At 41.6% G+C, this 19,605-nt stretch overlaps 1 protein-coding gene across 6 annotated transcripts in view; it reads right to left on the bottom strand.

The window, feature by feature from the left end:
• Positions 1 to 294: 294 nt before the first annotated feature.
• Positions 295 to 19,605, bottom strand: part of ABAT (4-aminobutyrate aminotransferase) — a 62,763-nt gene continuing 43,452 nt past the window's right edge. For all 6 annotated transcript variants that reach the window (XM_075767969.1, XM_075767966.1, XM_075767970.1 and 3 more), the window contains 11 exons: positions 15,318 to 15,367; positions 11,228 to 11,308; positions 10,628 to 10,720; positions 10,177 to 10,239; positions 8,469 to 8,532; positions 7,613 to 7,761; positions 6,248 to 6,385; positions 5,571 to 5,738; positions 4,730 to 4,876; positions 3,756 to 3,867; positions 295 to 2,451 (listed from right to left, as the gene is read on the bottom strand). In XM_075767969.1, the coding sequence (XP_075624084.1) occupies positions 2,330 to 2,451; positions 3,756 to 3,867; positions 4,730 to 4,876; positions 5,571 to 5,738; positions 6,248 to 6,385; positions 7,613 to 7,761; positions 8,469 to 8,532; positions 10,177 to 10,239; positions 10,628 to 10,720; positions 11,228 to 11,308; positions 15,318 to 15,367 (1,187 nt within the window). In that variant the 3' untranslated portion in view covers positions 295 to 2,329. The remainder of the gene's footprint in view (positions 2,452 to 3,755; positions 3,868 to 4,729; positions 4,877 to 5,570; positions 5,739 to 6,247; positions 6,386 to 7,612; positions 7,762 to 8,468; positions 8,533 to 10,176; positions 10,240 to 10,627; positions 10,721 to 11,227; positions 11,309 to 15,317; positions 15,368 to 19,605) is intronic.

The following is a 19,605-nucleotide window of genomic DNA, read 5'->3' as shown; positions in this document are numbered from 1 at the left end:
GATGCGGGTAAGTAAAACTGCCATGTATGTGCACAGGCTAACCCTGATTTACTATTTATGTGTGTTGAACTTTTCCTAATTCTCCAGTATTATAAATTTTGGCTGGTACTGGGGGGGTACAATAATATTGAAAGAGAAATGTTCCTCAGCTTAAACACCACAGCAGCAAAATACAGTGGCCTGTATGCACATAGCATGTTTTTGAGAGGCTTAACATCCTGAGAATATATTTAATACGCACTAATGATTCGGTTTAGGCATGTGCAAGGTGTAAAATAAAAATCCCATGAGAGGTTCAATTATAAATATTTTATTTAAGAATACTGATTACACATGAGATGTCATTTTTCATGAATCTGTGTACATTTACTAGTTACACCATGAAGTGTAGTTAAGTATTTCAACATTTATTTGGCACTGTCCACAGTATGCTGTAAACAATATTAACTTTATATGCTCAGCTGCAGTGCTTTCTATGTATTCTCTAACATGATTTCATCAACATGTTGTACACAATTATACAGTTACTGAGTGTCAGTAAAAATTATAAAAACGGCTAGAGTATTCATAATAAAAGTGAAGATGTGGTAAGACTTCAAATTACTCGACCTTTGCTTCTGTAAAAGTACAAGACTCGCTAGAGACATTTACTAAAACTACTGCACTGATATGTTGAACAAAATGCTGTCAAATACAGTGCTCGGTTTGACTTTCCTCTTGCTGATAATACGCGTACGAGGACAGCGATGACAATGAGGTTTTTGTGGAACACCAAGTCACCAGTCCTTCCCCCCAGATTTCTCCAACCTCTGTTCAAAAACCTGCTCAGGCTCTGACCAGCTGGTACTAGAATTCTGGTTTCTGCAGAGAGGTTTACAGAAATCCCATTATTTTTAAGCGAGCAGAATTGAGTGTACTTGAGATTCCCAATACCAGCACTCAAAAAATAAAATGGGAAAACCATGATCAACACTTCTCAAAGCAGGTAAGAAACCTTTCCCATTTTGATAGCTGTATTAAACCTGTAAATCTTTTAATTGCTCTGTCTTTTATTACATACTTAAAAATTGTGGTCAGATCCTTATAGGGCAACTGGAAAGTCCACTGTGGTCCCTGTTTTGTGGTGCACAACAGAAAGTTAAACTTAGTAAGCAAAACTCAGGTGCTTGCTAGCCAAGAGAAAGAAAAAAAAAAAAAAGGCACCAGACCTAGTTCAAGTCAGCCTGAAGCAATCAGCAAAGAGCATATAGTAAAGAGTAGTCCAAAACAATTATCCAAAGAGAAACAGCTTAATGAACTGTTGACACTTTTTGATCCTGTGGCTTTCTAGATCTCTGAAGTATCAGTAACTTTGAATGAATAGAACAAAAATAGAATTACTTTGCATTATAAATGTGCAATTAGGACTAGGCCTTCACTGTAGTGGCTCTGATGTCAGGTAATGGCTCAGGTCAAGCAACTCTGCTGTAGTTTTACATAACACCTGAAGTATTCATGTAGAACTTGCAATAGAGAAATTAATGGCTATTGTGTGTTACAGTAAAATAATCTGAAATCATTCTAGATTGCTGACAGAGGTGGAAATAATGTGCTTCACATGATTCTCTAAGCTTTGTCAGATTGTGTACTCAGGGTCTAGTTTTCTCTTGACAAGTAGTCTGATTGTAAGACAAGGCAAAAGTTTTAAAATCCAGGAGGAGGAAAAAAAAGTACTTCAGTTCCACTTACAGCGCCGCACATGTGGCTCCTGAAGCAGTATGTGGAGGCTGATGGTGTCCTGATCCAGCTGGTGTGGCAGGCGTCTGTATTCAGGGGAGTAAAGCTGGAAATTATTCTGTAAAATACTGTACTTGGCAGTGGTGGAAAGCAGAGCTTTCCATGAAACACCTATTTTATTCCAGCTACCATTAGAGAATGGTGCTTTCTGTATGGCAGGGATGTGGCTTTAAGTTTTGCACCATACCTATTGCTGCTTCTGGACCCAAGAGTAAATGTGCTGGGATTGGTGACCTGTGAACAGGGACTGTACCAGATCATATGTAGGCAATCAAAGAATCAGGACCAGGAACGTAGAGAGGACTCTGCCATTAACATGACCCAAGCCAGAAGACGGCTTCTACAAATGCACAGTGTGGGACAGCTGCGTGTACCTGCTGGTGACCAGTACTGGTGCTCTGCCTGTGTCGAGTTTGCATGGAGCAGCTGGCCTTGGGCAGGATTACAGACAGAACACAAACCTTAGTTTATGACTTTACACTTATCTTGTAAGTAGAGAAGACATGAATTAATGCAAACTAATTTCATAATCAGCTGTTCAGTGAACTGCTTTTTACTTGAAGTTTGCTAAGATGTCACTGAAAATGTTCAGAAAGAGGTGCGCATGATGATCCTTGAAGATCAGTGTTGGACGAAAACGAATCGATCTGTCACCACAGCCTCCGAGCACAACACCTAAAACAAGAAGAGTAGCTCCTCTAGTCATTTCCATCTTTGCGAAATATCCAGAAAAACCAGGTCTCCAAATGAGGCTCCCCTCACTGTGGAGGGCCAACAGAAGCTCCCCAAATCCCTGCTAACCACACAGGTGCACCATGTAGTCAGTGGTGCCAGGGGCCTCAAGCTTCGCAGCGACTCAGAACACCACTGTGGGTGCCTGTAGCTGTTTTGTAAAACACTTGGAACATTGGGACTAATCCCAACATCAGCGGAAAGACTCCATCCAGCACAGAGCTCCAGCAGCATCTGAGACTTCAAAGCTGCAGTGCTCCAAGGGTTAAGTACTGCAATGCCAGAACAAGACACGGTAGGTTTCTTTGCAATTTTGTTTTTAAACTATTTTGATTTTAATTACAGACAGTTAAAATAGCTCAGTGCTGGCAAGCTTCTTCCTGCAGTACTTTAAATGCGTAGTATTTTTTTTTTTTACCCCCAAATCAATCAATTCTTTGAAATGTTTGTGGGCAATGAAAATCTGTACCATGAGCTAAGCTTACCTTGCCTCCAAGTATAACTTTGATTTATCATGAACCAAACCACTCGCCTTCTCTCCCTGCTGGCTTAGTTTCCAAGAACAAAAAATATCAATGTCTTTTACACTCTAAAATTTTGGTTTCAAAATACTTTAGATACATCAGGCCTGCTTCTTTCAAGAGATATGAGTAACAGCCCAAACTGACAGCAGCAAACCCAGAGCCCGCACACACTTAAATTCAAAGAGAACGTTAGGCTTTAGATCACGAGGTTCTCCTGATGCCTGGGCTTGTCTACAGCTGGATACAGGTCTCTAGTAAAAGAAGGATGTATTTGTAGATCTGGGCCCATTTTAAGCAACTCATTGTATTTCATTATTCATAGGTTTTTTTCCTCCCTGTGTTTTCCTGAATGACAGTTACATTCACTTTCTTTTAATTTCTCTGACTTGTTTCTAGAAGTAAGCTGTGGCTTACATCTAGAAACCTAAGGTCACAGCGGAGGAACATTAAAGTGATGTCACAAAAACCTATGCCCTACATAGGTCTCTTCCAGTAACGTCAGACCTATGGAGAAAGGTAAATGTACACACCACGCAACGGACTGGCCTGATGTCTCTGAAAATACAAGTATTTCCAGAAAAGTCTAAATACAGCTTTGTTCGTAAATTGACTTCTGTCCTCTGATAGTGTAGTACACATGCACCATAAAAAAAAGGAAAATTTAAAGCATTACGTGTGTTACTGTTTGTCATTTGAAGCTAATCCACACAAAAACGTTCTTACCTTTGTTTCTGGCTATTGTAATTAACTTGTTTCTAGTTGCATCATTTGGAGTGTCAAACGAGCAGAATGTTCCTCTTCCTCTCACTCTGCTGATAAGATGGGGGTAACGAGCCTGCAAAGAGAGGTGAGGAAGTTCACCTGGCACCTGGCTCTGCGCTGCCAGGAAACCTTGTTGCCGCCTCGTGCGAGCGGAGCTATTGCACAGGCTGGGCCTGTCACCTAAACCTCGCGTCCTGTTTACCCCTTTCCAACACGGGTCTGAGCAGCCCCGCAGCAGCAGGTTCTCTCCTTGCAAAGCAGATAAATAAACATCTGAGCAGGGAGTGAGAGTGAATTTACACCCCTGAGCGGGGCCAAGTAAAACCTTACTTGGAGCCTGCTGAAGTGAGCGCTGTAACACTCTGCAGCATCTAAAATGCTCTCCAGGAAAACCTGAGCATAAATAACTTAGAATGGGGCTAGAAACCAGCCGTCCTTACGCTGCAAGCCTGCCCTGAAATGCCTGGCTGGTTTTCCCTCTCACATAAGGCTCCACAGTTGAAGCTGTGATGGAATTTCCCTTAGTCAAGGGAGGGAAAGCCACCATTTTCTCGTTTCAACAGCCCAGTGGAATTGTAACAAAATATAAAGGCACTTTCCTTTCAAAAGAACTTTTGGGACAATGAAATGCTAGCTGCTTGTGATAATAAAGACTTCAAGAAAAATAAGTTAACTAGCCACAGTTCATGCCTTCAGGTATTTTGAGGGTCACCCTTTATTTTGGATTAAGCTATGTAAAACCAGCATCCTTAAGTCAGTAAAAGTTTAATTCAAAATGGGACACAGTTATTCAGGCTTGTATTGAAGTAACCCAACCAACAAGCTATGGTTATGGTCTAGTTCCCAGCTGGAGTCCTCAGTCCAAGTGTTTAAACTGGATTAGGTGAGATCCTAACTGATCAGCAAACTTCTCTCTAATCCTTCCCGATGTTTACCTGTAAATCCAGCAGCCCGGTCAGCAGTGCTTTCCCAGCGTGGGTTGCATTGTTTAGAAGGTCTTCTCTCTTAATAACCTTAATGACTTCAGCAAGCATAAGGTTCTTGGATGGATCTCCAAGCCAGGTATTAAAAATCCGATAGGGCTGGGAAAGGGTCGAGAGTGAGTTGTGGAACATGTTAACAGACAAATCACAATGATAAAGAAAAGCAAGCCATCAAACTGGTAATGCAAACATCTGGCATATGAAAAAGCACGCACTATTCTCACCGACCCCCTTTTCTTTGTTGTAAGAGCAAAAAGCAGCTGCCCCACTGAGTGGGAACAAAGGGCAACTACTTCAATGTACAGATTTAGTGCATTCTGTCTGACACCACATTGAAAAACGGCTATAGATGACACAGCAATCAGCATCATCTATACAGGTTTTACATTCAAGCTTTATGTTCTATTTTTTTTCCCCATTTATTACACCTAAAATGTCATTAATGTGAAGAAGTCTTGCTGACGGAATCCGTAATGCTGACATACAAGCTCTGAAGATACCACGTTGCCCTACGGAAAAAGGTGTCAGTCTGTGGTTGGGTTTTGTCCTGAAGGTTAGTTCATTAGTTCTCCTCTCCCTCCCACCACCTTTATGGCCTTTGTGACCAACAGCAACTAGAATAAAAGTGAAGTGACGACAACTTTTGTGTAAGCCCAGAGCAAGTATCTATGAAAGAGCAGCTCCAGCTAGCTGAACCTGTGTTACCGAAGGAAAGCTTGTCTCTTCCACAGACACTGCAATTATGAATGGGCCACCAACTAGCACAGAGTCCAAGTTTCATTGAAAATCTTACAGCGTTTGGCCTGAACTCGTCTTTGTGGAAAAATCCTCCTGTCATCATCTTCTTACTGAACGTTACCACATCAGCTGGGTCATCCAGGCCCCAGTGTTCATGTGCCCAGAATTTTCCTGTGCAGCCGCCTCCCGTCTGCACCTCATCCACCAAGAACGCACAGCCGTGCTGCGGAGATGGGATGCAAAGAGCAGGGAACGTGAGTCCGCATTTCCAAAACAAAACCACCTCCCTTAGGGAACGGATGAACACAAGCCAACTACATGCAACATCCCTCCTTCCTCTCCCTTCACTGCTCCAAATCTCCCCTCCTCAACCCCCACACCAATGCCACTCACTGTGCCTGGGATTTCACAATTAAAAACTTAGCTATTTTTTCAGAAAGGCACTAGAAACGTATTTTCTACCTAAATTCACACAGTACATATTTTTATGTACTTATTTTTATATAATTATGCATTTTTTAATATAGTCTTGAACATTTCTAGAGGATATCTGAAATGATCTGGGAGGAGCCTGGATGGCATTTTCAAAGCCTCTGAGGGGAGCAGGTACATAACCACCCCAACTGCTATGAAGGAGGGCTGTGAAGCTTCCCAAAGTGCCTGGGCAGGGGGAGGCCTTGGAGACACCAGAAGTAACTGCGTTACTTAGCAAACAGTGAAATATTTGATTACCTTTCGGGCAATATCTCGTAGCTTTCTGAAGAAGTCATCTGACGCGTGATTGTCCCCACCCTCTGACTGTATCGGTTCTATAATGATTCCAGCCACAATCTTCTTCTTTTTCCTGTACTTTACAATCAAGTCTTCCACCTGTAAATCAAACATTTATGGTACATCCTCCTTTAAAGACATTTGCCCATTTCCTCCCAAAAAGATTAAATCTCAGCAACCGAACTTCAACTTCTCATAGACATTCCTGGCTATAAAGGTGTCAGGAAGTTTAAGGAATTAACAAGTAGTTCCTTCAGGATTTAACACTGCTCTCTTGTTCCTGAATCATATCCTAAACACATTGTAACTAGTTGGACATTTATCTACAATGGTGTGAAAACTAGCAAATTTCAGCTGAAACTATGTGAAGACCACTGGAGCTTGCTATAGCATTGCTGTCATTCCTAAGTAGTACAGAAGAAAACAGATTTTGTGTCAGAAAACAAAACTCAGCTAATGTATTAAAGAAGGTAATGTGATAAATTTGCTTTTTCTAGTCATCCATTTCAGATACTTTAAAATTAATCAGATCAATTTGTGGATTGATTTTTTGCATCACAATTCCCCCACACCCCAAGCTACAGTGGAGCAAACACAAAGAAGCAATTTTCTATGCTTGCTGTTTTCTCTGAAGTGAGGCAGGTTTGAATAAGTTGTCTTTGCAGCTCTGCACAGCCGTGCGGAGTGCTGCTGTGCTCCTCTGCAGCGGGTTATGATGCCCCGATTGCACACCTTTTCGGTTCCCGGCGCAGGGCACACTTTGCCTTGCTCCCCACCACCCACTCTCAAGCGACAGGTCCTGGATCCCAGCAGGGAATCCCACGGTTCTGGTACCCAGAGACAGTTTGCCTCCCCTAGACTGTTCTGTCCACCCCTCCTCTCTCCTGCCACACTCCCTGCCCACTTGCTCCCTGCAGCTGTAGGCAAGATCAGAGCTTTATGCCACAAGGCTACCACAGAAAGGCTGAAAAACCCGAGATACTGCTACAGGTTCTCTTTGCAGAGGATTATACACACTGCGCTCCCCTTAGTCCACGTCCCTTTGCAGGACCTGGCAGACAAGTTCACTGTGATATAACAAACTTCTCTTGCATGTGAAATGTCACTTTGGTATGATTCATGTAGACCGCCGTAATTTACAGTAAGCTGGTTGTTCTTCTGAAAGGCAGGGACAAACTTCTGACTGTAAACAACAGTGAATGCTGTTTTAATCACATGCTGTTCCAATCCCTGAAAACATTCTTTTCGTGAGAAGCAGCTAATCCTAACAACACTGCTCATTATTTCAAAATAAAAACAAGAGAAAGCTGCCAGGGAATTTTTTACCTCCTCTAAACAGCGGGCTTCTTCCTGTTGATTCTCTTTCACAAAGTCTTCCAGAGGATACTTTAGCCTTGGAAATGGAGCAATAGGCCAGTCCAGTGATGGAATGTCCAGTTTGTGAATTGCTTTAGAGTGAGTTGTAGCTAAGCAACCTAAACCCAGAAAAGCAAAAATTAAAATAAAATAATACCTGACTAGGAACAATACAGGAAAAAAGCTACCAAGAGGTGAAAAATTGCCTGACACCAGGACTGTAGAATTAACTTCATTGCTCTGCTTTTTTACTTTATTTTCTGAAATACTGGCTAATTGGATTTAGCCAAGCTGAAGTGGATTTCTCTAGCTTTTAAGCATCAGTTTCCACACACACTGTTCCAGAAGAACAGGAGAACCTCTGTCATCTGAACAGGCTGCTCAGACGAAATGAGTTTCACCTGTCCAAAGACAACTGGTCGCAAAGCTCAGAATTACAGCACTCTGGGTAACATGTAGAACAGGGATTGAGCCAATACAAAATGGTAAAAATGAATCACGTCTCGTTTGTATATTGTGGTAATTTTACCCCAGGAGTTAGATTTTTACTATCATAGGCAAGAAACCTTGGATTCAGAATGAAAAAAAGGGACTTTCCAAAAATAAATTCTCAAAAAATATGAAATTAGTTCCCCCTGTCACTCAAATATTCTGTTTTAGTACTGGTGGGGCTTCCAAGGCAAACCTTCAATAAACCTACAGCTTCTCCACTGGTACTATTTGAGGAAAAAAATACTTTTCAGAAGCTACAGCGAGATGACAGCTTACTGCAGCGGCTGAGAGGAGGCAAAGAGATGGGAGGTGTTGCCGGCAGTGCTCTGCTTACCCAGGGTCCTTCCGTGGAAGCCGCCCATGAAGGAGAGCATGGCGTAGTCGGGGCAGCCGGGGGGCTGCAAGCAGAGCAGAAAGTGGGCAGTCAGCGTGTGGTGCTGCTGGCAGGTGGCCCTACAGCCCCGTGCAACCTAGACACAAACCCACAGCCAGAGCACAGCGGGATGGCTGGATCCAAGCTGCTGCCTCTCACAGCATCCTCATCGGTTTCCTCTCCAACCATCAGGCACCGCAAATCGTCATGTTTACCCATTTAAACAAATACATTTGTCATCCGCTAAAAACTGCCTGACCTCCTAAAATACATCACTAATACTAATGAATACTTGGCAATTTATACTGTATCATAATATTGCTCCGCACAGAGGCTGAACATTCGGTACAATCAGCCCATTTTGTACAAACTACGAGCACACGTGTACAGGGTGGCTGTGCCCAGGTGTGGCAGCGGGGGCTCTGCATGGAGATGCCAGGGCTGCCCCGAGACAGACGGCCCATGCATTCCTGATGACTTGCTGAGAAGGAACCATGACAAAAGACATGCGAACTCTGTACTATCTGGAATTTCATAAAAGGATTGGGCTAGCTCCCCTGCCCCCTCTGAAAAAAAAAAAAATCCTCTTTCTTTATGCCTCTCTGTCATCCTCTAAGTGAGACGATTGTCACCACTTACACACTCTGTTTCCACCTTTAGTTTTGTACCCTGTACAGGGTCAAGGCTCCAATATTTCTAACTGGATTCTGGAGGATCCCCCCCCAAAAGGGGGAGGGAGTTGCCCTCTCAAATCCATCCCCTCCCCCAACTGTAAAGAGAACTCAGACAATTAGCTCAAAGAGGAATCCTAATGTTTAGATAGCTAAACTTGGACAAAAAGTGATCGCTATTTTTACAAGTCTTTGGTCATCTTATAAAATCCTTGTTCCTTCCAAGTCATGATGTGCCATCCTCTTGTTCGTACTGGCACAGCCATCTGTCTGACCATGCTGTAAGCAACATCACAGAACTTAAATTATAATTCTGAAGACAAACAAAACAAACCCTAGAAGAACCCTTCTTCATTTTTAAAGCCAAATGAGTTCCCTAATCCCGTAAGAATCACTACAGAAGTGCCAAAGATCAGGTAGGATCAGCACGTTGTTAATTTCTAACTTGTTTATCTCAAAGAAGGGATTAAATACTCTGTTTTCTGCTATTGTCGCATGTTAAGATTTGTGACTGGCAAAAAGCAAGACCACCATGGGTAAAGGTGAATAGGACTTCAGAGGTTTATCAGTTGCATGTTTCCTCATCCTGCCTGTTATTAACATTTAGTCAGTCAAATTTTAACCAATGCCTTGATCAGTTTTAAGCCATAAAATCACTGCTTCTGAAAAAAAATTAGAAGGTCTGTTGTTATTATTTGTAAACTTTTGCACGGATTAATGATCTCCGTGGATCCATCCATCACGTGGGCCCCTCTCTAGGAAACGATATGCCATGAAAAAAGGGAGATCTTCCCAAGATTCACAACTGGGAATGATGCAGAAGAATACAAGCAGCAGGTCTTGATAGTTGTTGGGAGCAGTTTGTATTTCACCATCTCCTAAATTTACAAAACCGGGATTCCACTTCAGAGATAGTAAAGCCAAGTTTTCCTCCCAATCTTCCCTTATAAACCCAAGCCAACGGTACATGTGTAGATGTGCTGAAGAACAAATGTTACCTGGTTAATCATGCAAGATTCCAGTTCCTCTTTTGTGACATTATTATGGCCCCTCTCCTTGTTCTGGAAAAAAAACCAGAACAAAACCAAAAAACAAACAACCAAAATCTGATAGTTTTCCTCTAGTTGTAACCAATGCATTTATGACCACAAATTAGTAATGCCGATACTCCAAACCAGAGCCAGTGAAGACACTGATTGTGACTCTTACATGCTGACCGCAATCTGCATTTTCTTCATTTACTTTTCTTCATTATTTCCAAAGTTGTGTCAATATAAAGTGAAAATTTAGGTGTACTTTTTAATAAAGATTTTATACTAAATTGAATATAAATAACATAATGAACAAGACAACCTCCCGGCCTTACTTTTACAGTAACAGTTCTGATGATGAATAAATACTAATTTACTACATCTAAACCTACAAAAAACCCCGTAATATTTTACTCACTCTGTACCACATAAATATTGCTTTAAAGGCATTTTCATTAGAGCAGGATCCACAAGACATGGTGATCACCTGTGGCAGGCCCTTAGGAGCCACCTGTCAATGAAGAGAGAAAATTACTCCAAAATATTAAGCACAAATATAGTGCAAAGTGATGATAATATTGATTGGTCCTTAACATCAGGAGCTTCAGTACAGTGGGAGACCAACTGTGTCTATGATGAGCAAAGCCAATTTCAACTGCAGCTGCGAGGGCTCAACTCAGTTTCAGTCCCAAGGATCTTCAAATTTAAATCAAGACAAAGAGAAGCCACTTATTCTGCTCTCTCTTATGAAAGCACAGTGAACATGTGAAAATGTGTTTTCTCATCAGTTCTTGAATCCAGAATGAAAGAGACAGTATCTGTGCAGAGCAGAGACGTCCCCCTCTCACATTCAGCTGTCAGGTCAGGACAAAGGCTTGATCTCATTACTTGCAGCGGGACAGCAGGTGGACAAACAGCCAATGTGTAACGTTACCTATTAAACCCCATGACATCCCCTGATGTGCCCCTGTCCATAACCACAGAACATGGTAACTCATCACTGCTACCTCAAACTTACCGATAACAAAGATTCCTTCAGTCTTTCTGCAAAGTTCTCTGGAGGTAAAATCCCTAGGGCAGGTCTGTTGATAAAAGTGCTCTACAAAAACAAAGGAAGAGAAATTGTTAGGCTTTATTATCACATGAAAAATATCATGTTGATATCAAGGCAGTTACATTTTATTCTAATTACAAATACCAGCCAGAAATTTCTAGTCATGTCACAAGGAGTTTTAAAAGCAGGGAATAATATTCATGTCTTAAAGGAAGTTTTTCTGCCTAATCCTTAATACTTTATTCTTGCAGGACACCTTAGAAAAGGTGCATGCTAACTGATACTGATACTTCCTCTTCAATATTGCCATTTTAGTTGCTCTATTTCAATTTTCCTTATACACAGGAAATACACTTTAAAATCTTAATTACTTGCCTTCCGTTTGAGTAGCTAAATCTAAATTCAATTCGGATAGCAGCACTTTCTTCCTTACGGAGCTTCAAGAAAGACCATTTCAGAACGCTGTGGTTATAAACATCCTCCAGATACTCTTACAATGGGATTTGGGGGAACAAGACAAAGGTACACCTAAAGGATAGGGGCTACATCTGAGAAAGGTAACACACACGCAAGGACTGGCAACACGACACTACAATAAAATATATTCCTGACAAAAAACGTGTGCACAAGGACATGCTGTCTCCCTTCTAGACTCCTCTGGCACATACAGTAATGGGCAGTGCAGTGACATCGGCGAGAAGCTACCCTGCATGTTATTACCTCGCTACTCAGCAACATGTGTTTAATCAAGCTCATTGACCAGGATATATCCAGACATGTTAGTGAAATTCCTTTTCAACTATATACTGTTTTCATGAAGCTTGCTGATTTGCAGGTAAATATTTCCTTTTCTAGTGCCTTCAGTTTGCACAGTCACCCTTCTCAGTGCCCCAGCCTTAATTACAGGGACCTTTTTGATTGTGCATTACAACAGCAGGTTTCTAGCTTCCCATTTTTCTCCTTTCCATTTCCTGATCGAGGTCTGACACAGACCAGGAGCTGAAACGTGCTGAAACAGTCTCCACGGATGCAATGTGATCTCTCCTAACAGCAGATTTCCACAGTTCCGAGGAAACCACCTGGCTGAACTCCTGCCTGCTTCCCAGAATGCTTTTCTCGAACCATTCCTTTTCCCTTTCCCTGTCTGTCAGCAGGACGGAACCTGTGTTGCTGCAAGGGCCTTGGTCACCGCAGAAGTGACTACAGGGATGCAGCCTTCCCGTACCGACGTGGAGGTTACTGAGAAGACGGAGCCAGGCTCCAGGCTCTTCAGTGGGAAGATGAGAAGCAAGGGGCATAAATTGAAACACGAGAGGTACTGATTTGGGTACAAGGAAAAGCTTTTTCACCAAGAGAACAGTGAAGCAGTGGAACAGGTTGCCCAAAGAGGTTGAGCTGTCTCCCTCCTCAGAGGTTTTCCAAGACCCCAGATAAAGCCCTGAGCAACCTGGCCTGATGTCAGAGCCCGACCCTCTTTGAGCAGGAGGTTGGGCAAGAGACCACCTAAGGCCCCCTCCAACCAGAATTGTCCTACTGGTCCTATGAACTGGCCACATCAAGGTTCACACATCTTCGAAAGAGGTAAATTTGGTGTCAGTGAACAGCAGCTGGTGGGAGAGCTGAGCCTGCTGCCCACACAGGTCTTTCTAAAGAGCAGCTCTGCAAAAAACCCCTCGGTCTTCTCAGTCCACTAATGGAGATGAATTTGTCATGTTTATGCAATTAATATAAATTGTTACAGATTAAAATGGATTCAACATTACTTTTAGTCTTTGTAGGTAATCTTATTTGATACACAGTGTGCTACTTTTTATTTTAAATTAAATTTGCTTAGAAAAGGACAAGCTCAATAAATTTGCCAACTGCAAAGCAGCATTATTTGCCCTTTTTTGTTTGCTGCTGCTGTTGTTGTAGCAAGTCATCACTGAAATTGAAGGCTGAGCTTTGATGATTTAAGTCTTTATGGGTCTCGAGAGAGGACAGACTGCCTCCCCCAAAACATTCCTATTTTCAGTGCAACCCAAGCTTGCACATTCATCAGCAACCTTCAATCTTTTTCCTCGATAGACGTACTCATTTATTCAGATGTGCAGACCACAGTAAGAGGTGTGAGTTGTCACACTGTACCTATAAGAACACACCATCAGAATTCTTAGGGAAAACCAAATATCACACAAGGTGTAACAGAGTACGAACTAGGACTTTGTAACTTGTACAAGTGTGTTATTTGCAAAAGAACATTTGTTTCAACAGACTCAAGCTTAAAAAATAAAAACTAAGCAAGGATGCTACTGACAGATTAACACAAAATTTTTGTTTAGTACATGTGAGACGTCTTACTTGACTTTTTATCTCAGTTTAGAAGTAAATTTTAATATAGAGTTAGAGGTACGAGACCATAAATTTATTGTGAATTTGATTATGGGCTGTCATAGTCAATTGACAACATATGCCATTAAGCTGAAAAGTGTATTTTTCTTTTGTGGTTAATGAGATGCTCAGTACTGAGAAAAACAGAACATTGACATCAAGCTGCTGCGGTCCCAAATGAACAGATGCATATTCTGTTCTTTATAGATGCCTGTACATGGCATCTATATGGTAGAGAGTACATGGAGCATTACAAACCAACCAAACAAAAATCCCTACAAGAAAACACCGATCCCGTTGTTAACATTAAACAAGGGCCCTACCTCAGTGTGTATTACTCAAAAAAAGTTCCTTTGCAATACAGCTGGCACTTTATCTCCAGTCAGACTCCAGCACACTCTCCTGTCTGCAGTGAGGTTTGCACAAGTTCTGGCTCTTCACAGCTCCCCGACCTTGGCAGTGCCGAACTTCACTGCGAAGCTGACACCCTGCCTACGCTGCACCCAGGCTAAAGCCCGACGGAAATCCGAAGTGCGCAGTCAGGTGCAGATGGACAGGTTCAGTGCCACCTGCACCGCTGGACTAACGCAGGCTTCAGAACAGGGCACCAAAAACATCTTGGATGCTCGTATGGGGGAGATGAGTCCTGGCTGCACCACTCATTTTGGACTGCGGAGGCAGTTCCTTTTACTGCAGGCTTCTAGCTGGCTGCCTGTTAACTTCCCTTTTCCAGTGGAAAAACCAGCAACTGCCACCAGACAATAGGGTTTTTTTGATGTTTTCTGTTGGCTTTGGGTTTAGTGTTTTGTTTTTTTTTTTTAAAATCTGACTTTGCCTACTGCTGCATTTTAATAAAGGTATTGTTACCTCCTCAGAAATAATTTTTACAATTAAATATAAGCATTTAGAAATATTAGTGCTTCCATGATATCCAGATCTGCCTTTGATAACTCCAGTATTTCTAGCTCTGGTGTTTTTTTAAATACTTGTCGTATCTTAGTTCTGGGGAAGGCAGCATTTCTCATCCTGAAGAAATGAGAACTCCATAAAGCAAATCAGCTCAGGGAATTCAAATGTCTGCACTTCTTTAACATGCTGGCTCAGAATTTACACTCTGGAGTGAGCCAGGAGGCTCTTTAGGAATGGAAATGCAGGTATGAGAAGGAACTGGCCCACACTTGAGCTATGCCCTGGCAGGCAGCATGGACACCCACTACTGGTTTGCAGAAACAGGGGCTCGGTCACTAAAGCCACTACACCCCCAAAAAACCATCCCAAACCACCCACGGCATTCCAGATTTAGGGCAGCATTTTCATATTTAAAACACTTTATTCTCTCTCAAGAATTTGTGCTTGCTTTCAGGCTCAAAAATCTTCACTCAGGAACATTGCTAAAATGATTAACTGGAAACACTATGCTTGAACTATGATTTAAAACTGGCTGGAAACATATCAAGTGATTGCATCACCCAAATGTTTACTTCTTGTAAAGCTTCATAGAGGTTTTGGTGTCGTCTTAAACACTACCAAGCTCTTTTCATCTAGTGAGAAATAAAGCAAGCAGATCCTGCCATACTTTAAATTCAGTCATTAAGCATTTATTATCAGCTTAAGAAAAAATAAGAAAGACTGCCACAAGGAGGGAGAAGGGTCTTTCAAGTACTTAATGTTTTAATTCACTTACCAAGTTCTGTGGCTGCTGTAGAAGCTTTATCAGAGAGGGATGGCTGTAACCTAATTAAAAAGAACAAAGAAAGAAAACAGTTCTTTCTGATTTCAATAAATTAGCATAAAGAGTAACCTAGAGAATAATCTTATTCTGATCCTTAACTGTTTCTGTGTAACTTCTGTATGTTTTAACTATTTATAACAGAACTTCTTTCAAAGTAGGACAAACCTATCCTTTTATAAAATATTATTATCTGGAACTTTGGAATAAATTCAGTGTCAGGCAATAGCAAAACATATTTTAGTACTGAAAGGTAAAAGCTGAACACGCACAAAAAAAAGAGATTAATATGAATGGATCATTTACCTGATAGAGCCTGATTGAAACATCATAGCTTCTATCAAGTGTTGTGGGACTGACATTATTAAATGTTTGCTTGCTCTCCTTTCTAGGTTTCCCATGTGTATTTGGTTTCTCTACAGTACAACGTGCAAACCTCTCCTCTTCCTCAATTAAAAGCAGAAATCACTTTCTGCCAATGCAGCCCACAAGCTGTTGTTTGTTAGTCACCATTTAGCTGTGGTATAGAAGCAACTCCAGTTCCTCCTGCCTGAAGGAGGCTGCTTATAGTTCTCACTCACCCTAACGCTCATCTGCGGGACTTCTGTGGCTCTGAGCACTGACCACCCAACACGCATTTCAGAAATGGCTCCTGACAGGCCATACCACAGAGGGAAGCTCCCCATGGAGCTGTGTCCATTTACAGTAGCTGTTGCTACACTTCTAGCCTCATAGCAATTTTTACCCTCCTTGAATATCAGACTGATTATTCCTAGCACAGTAACAGAGATTCCTCCCCACACTGTGCTTTTTAACTGACTGGATTTTTCGTCATTGTAAAATCAACTTAGAAACATATATTCCCCCTTTATGCTTTTCTTCCATGTAGTTCCCCAGCCTTTGGTAGCTGACCATAAAAAACAGACAAGCAAAAATCCACATACTTACCAATTTCCCAAAGAAAGCTCATTTAGCAGTTGTAATTTCTAACATTATAATGTAGTAACAAAATATCAGCAAGGGCTTTTTGTCCCTCAGCAGCTACAGCCGGATGGTGCAGGGTAACCTTACTAGCACAGCAGTGCTGTTCTCAGGGATGGTTTTTCATTGCTGATGCATGCAATGAGCAAACAGTACGGCAGACCCAGCAGGGATAAGCCCTGGGACTCCAGCAGAATTTTGCCAATGGCTTGACAGCGCTCCTTGACATCTGTCGCAGTTGGATGGCATTCATCACTGCCATCCTCTACCATGCTATCTAAACACTCTCTGTGCAAGACACTGCCAAAATTGTTTTGAGATGGCCTCCACATTATCTAGGCTTTCGCTTATATATACACTCACATTTCTTTGCCCGCATGAAGATGCATATTCCACCCCTGCGTACTGCCGGTGTTCGTGCATGATCATTAACAATCCTACCAGAATGAAGAGACTGCCTACACAGACAGTTACACTTGAAACTCAAGGACCAATAAGCACTCTAATCTCCAACCCATCACAATGCATTAGTTATTCCAAGACACCTGTCTGGAAATCTTTCCTTCTCAGTCGTAGATTTACACACCTCAGCTGTCCATCACCTTAAAACCCCCTGTTTGATAATCTGCTGTCTCGTATTAAAGAAGGAGATTGTGCACTTTTCACTTTCTCTCATGACCAGTTTTTTTTCCCCTTCCCATTTGCCTTACTTTGACAAATTTCTAATTGGAAAAAGCTGTAACGATTTGTCCTTTTCACCCAGAAATCTCAAGATACTAAGGATGCTTCAGGTTTAACACACCAAAAGTGCTTAATTTATATCTATTGCCATTCTATGGGATAACTTGCTTGCTTACAGGTAAACCAACATATCTGATATTAAAAAAAACCCCAAACAACCCAACAAAACAAAAAAACCCACTCCACCAAAGGAGCCCAGAAAATTTCATTTTAAGCCTGATTTCTAATGTATGAAGTGCCAAAGCCAGAAATTAACATCATCTTTTATATTCCCTTGTAGAAACAGTTGGAAACCTCATCTTCCCTACTGCTCAAGAAGTCAGACCACTCTAATTTTATTACAAAAGCTTATCATGCCACTGAACTCCTTATTCTAGTTGAATGACAATAGCCCTGATTATCCTGTCTGAGCAATGGAGCATTAGGCTACTGCATTAAATTAATTATAAATTCCGTTTTGAATATTTTAGTTCAAAACATGGAAATATCCAGATTGTTTTAACTGCATGTCATGCTGCAAAGAATCTGTTAAAATTATTATGAAGATAATACAAGTGGCTATTTGGGACACAGACAACTAAATCTGCATTGCACCTGCTGTCACGGGAAGAATTGTTATTAGGCTAGAGGGAATGACACAGTTAAAAGCTGTGTCACTGACAGCTGTAGCTGTGGTTACTGCTGAGAGCACCTTTGAGAGTGTATATATTGTTTTAAAAATCTGCAAACTAAATCTCACAGAAGTTTTTTTTATAAATAGCTACCACTGCTTAGGAAGCTTAACCATTAACTCTGGTATTGCTTGTAAAAACATGTAATTCTGCTGCTGGTGCTAAGATGCATGAAGAATGCGGAGATCTCTGCATCTTCTCTTACGTAACACAAATTCAAGGCTTCTATAACCCATAACTCATCCTCTCCCACCCACACAAGACGTCTCTCCCATTCTCTTCTCTTCAGGCCGAATGGCCCATCTTCTTCCCGACACTCCCTATTCCACTGGTGCATCCTTAAACAGGCCCCAGTGAAGTCAGAGAGAATCCTTAAAGCCCGACTCTTTCTGAAGGAGCAGGTCTGCGTGTAGAAAGATGCAGAACTGCTATGTGGGTACACAGTCATAAAACTAACACCAGGAAGAACTAAATGGTAGACAAAGTCAGAAAGCTCTAGGCTGAGATGGCAAACAGACAGCAACTTGTTTCATTGCCATGACCATTTCAAGGGTTTGTAGCTTTACGAATCTACTCTCAAATACATTCCTGTAGGAAGTGACAGAGCTGGCTCTTAAGAGAAGGGCACCTGCTTCATCACGCTTGCTGTGCCTCTAGATCAATGCGACAGGAAAGTACATGTCCTCCAGGCTCATGAATGGGCCTGTCTGCAAAAGGGAAAAAAACTGGAGGCTGCTAAAATAATGAGATGGAGAAAGTTGAAAGAATCCATTTGAACTGAGCAGCAGACTGCTGGCAGTAATACCAAACTACACCTCTCTGCACCTCCCCAAATAAAAACAGACCTTCCCAGCACTGAAAAACAGATTGTTCCATTTGCTATTCCAGGATGTTTGATAGTAAACGTGTTGATAGAATCCCCTCTTGCATTTGGCTCCATGGGGTTTCTAACTCCATTAGGCAGATTAGATACAAGTTTAAAGGAGTATGTTGCGCTGTAACTTCCCAAAAAACCTGTGGTAAAAAACTGTTTTAATTTTTGTTTTTCACCGAGAAGCAGCCCAGAATATCTTTACCTAGTGGTGTTTTATACTTCAATTCTTATCTCTCCACACAGGCACTTATTACCTCTCAACCACTGCTGATAAATATATTCTAGTGTAGCAAATCATTATTAAATCTTGGGGAGTCCTGACAGATTCATAAAAGGTTTTACTGGATTTACTTGCAGAGAGATAAGCACAGATGACTAGCAAGCACCTTGTGATCTTGTTTTCGTGTCCCAGTCTAAAACCTAACTCTGTCACCAAGAGGGGCATTATTAACAACCTTTGCAGCTTCAGATAGTCAGTCTTGTCATTCAGTACAACTTAAAAAAATAAATGAATGCTGTGTGTTCAGTTAGATTTAAGTTAGCCTGTAAGTATTAAATTTCCATTCGCTTCTTGTTGCTACATATCATAAAGCCATTATCTGAGAAGCTGTATGAAGCACTGTACAGTAGTTCCTTCATGACTGAGGAACATGCCCTCTAGGACAGAAAAAACCCAGCGTATCCTCAGGAAGGCATTGCCACACACGAGGGAGGAACTATATGGCTTAGCTGAGGATCAATTATAGGTACTGGAGTCCGGTATCTATGTCACCAGTTTCAATCAACCAGAGAAAGTAAACTACAGAAGCCCCTGCTATTATTACCCATGACTAGTAGATGTATCTCAATAGAGTTAATAGATCCTCAGTTCAGTTATGGTCACATATGACATTATCAGCATATCTAATAGTGCTACAGATATGAACAATCAGGTTTTTAGACAATTTTACCAAGTCAGGCATTATTACAGATGCTT

Source organism: Balearica regulorum, chromosome 15, assembly GCF_011004875.1.
Source record: "Balearica regulorum gibbericeps isolate bBalReg1 chromosome 15, bBalReg1.pri, whole genome shotgun sequence".
In the NCBI taxonomy this organism is placed as follows: Eukaryota; Metazoa; Chordata; class Aves; order Gruiformes; family Gruidae; genus Balearica; species Balearica regulorum.
This window is presented reverse-complemented; position numbering and strand designations above follow the sequence as displayed.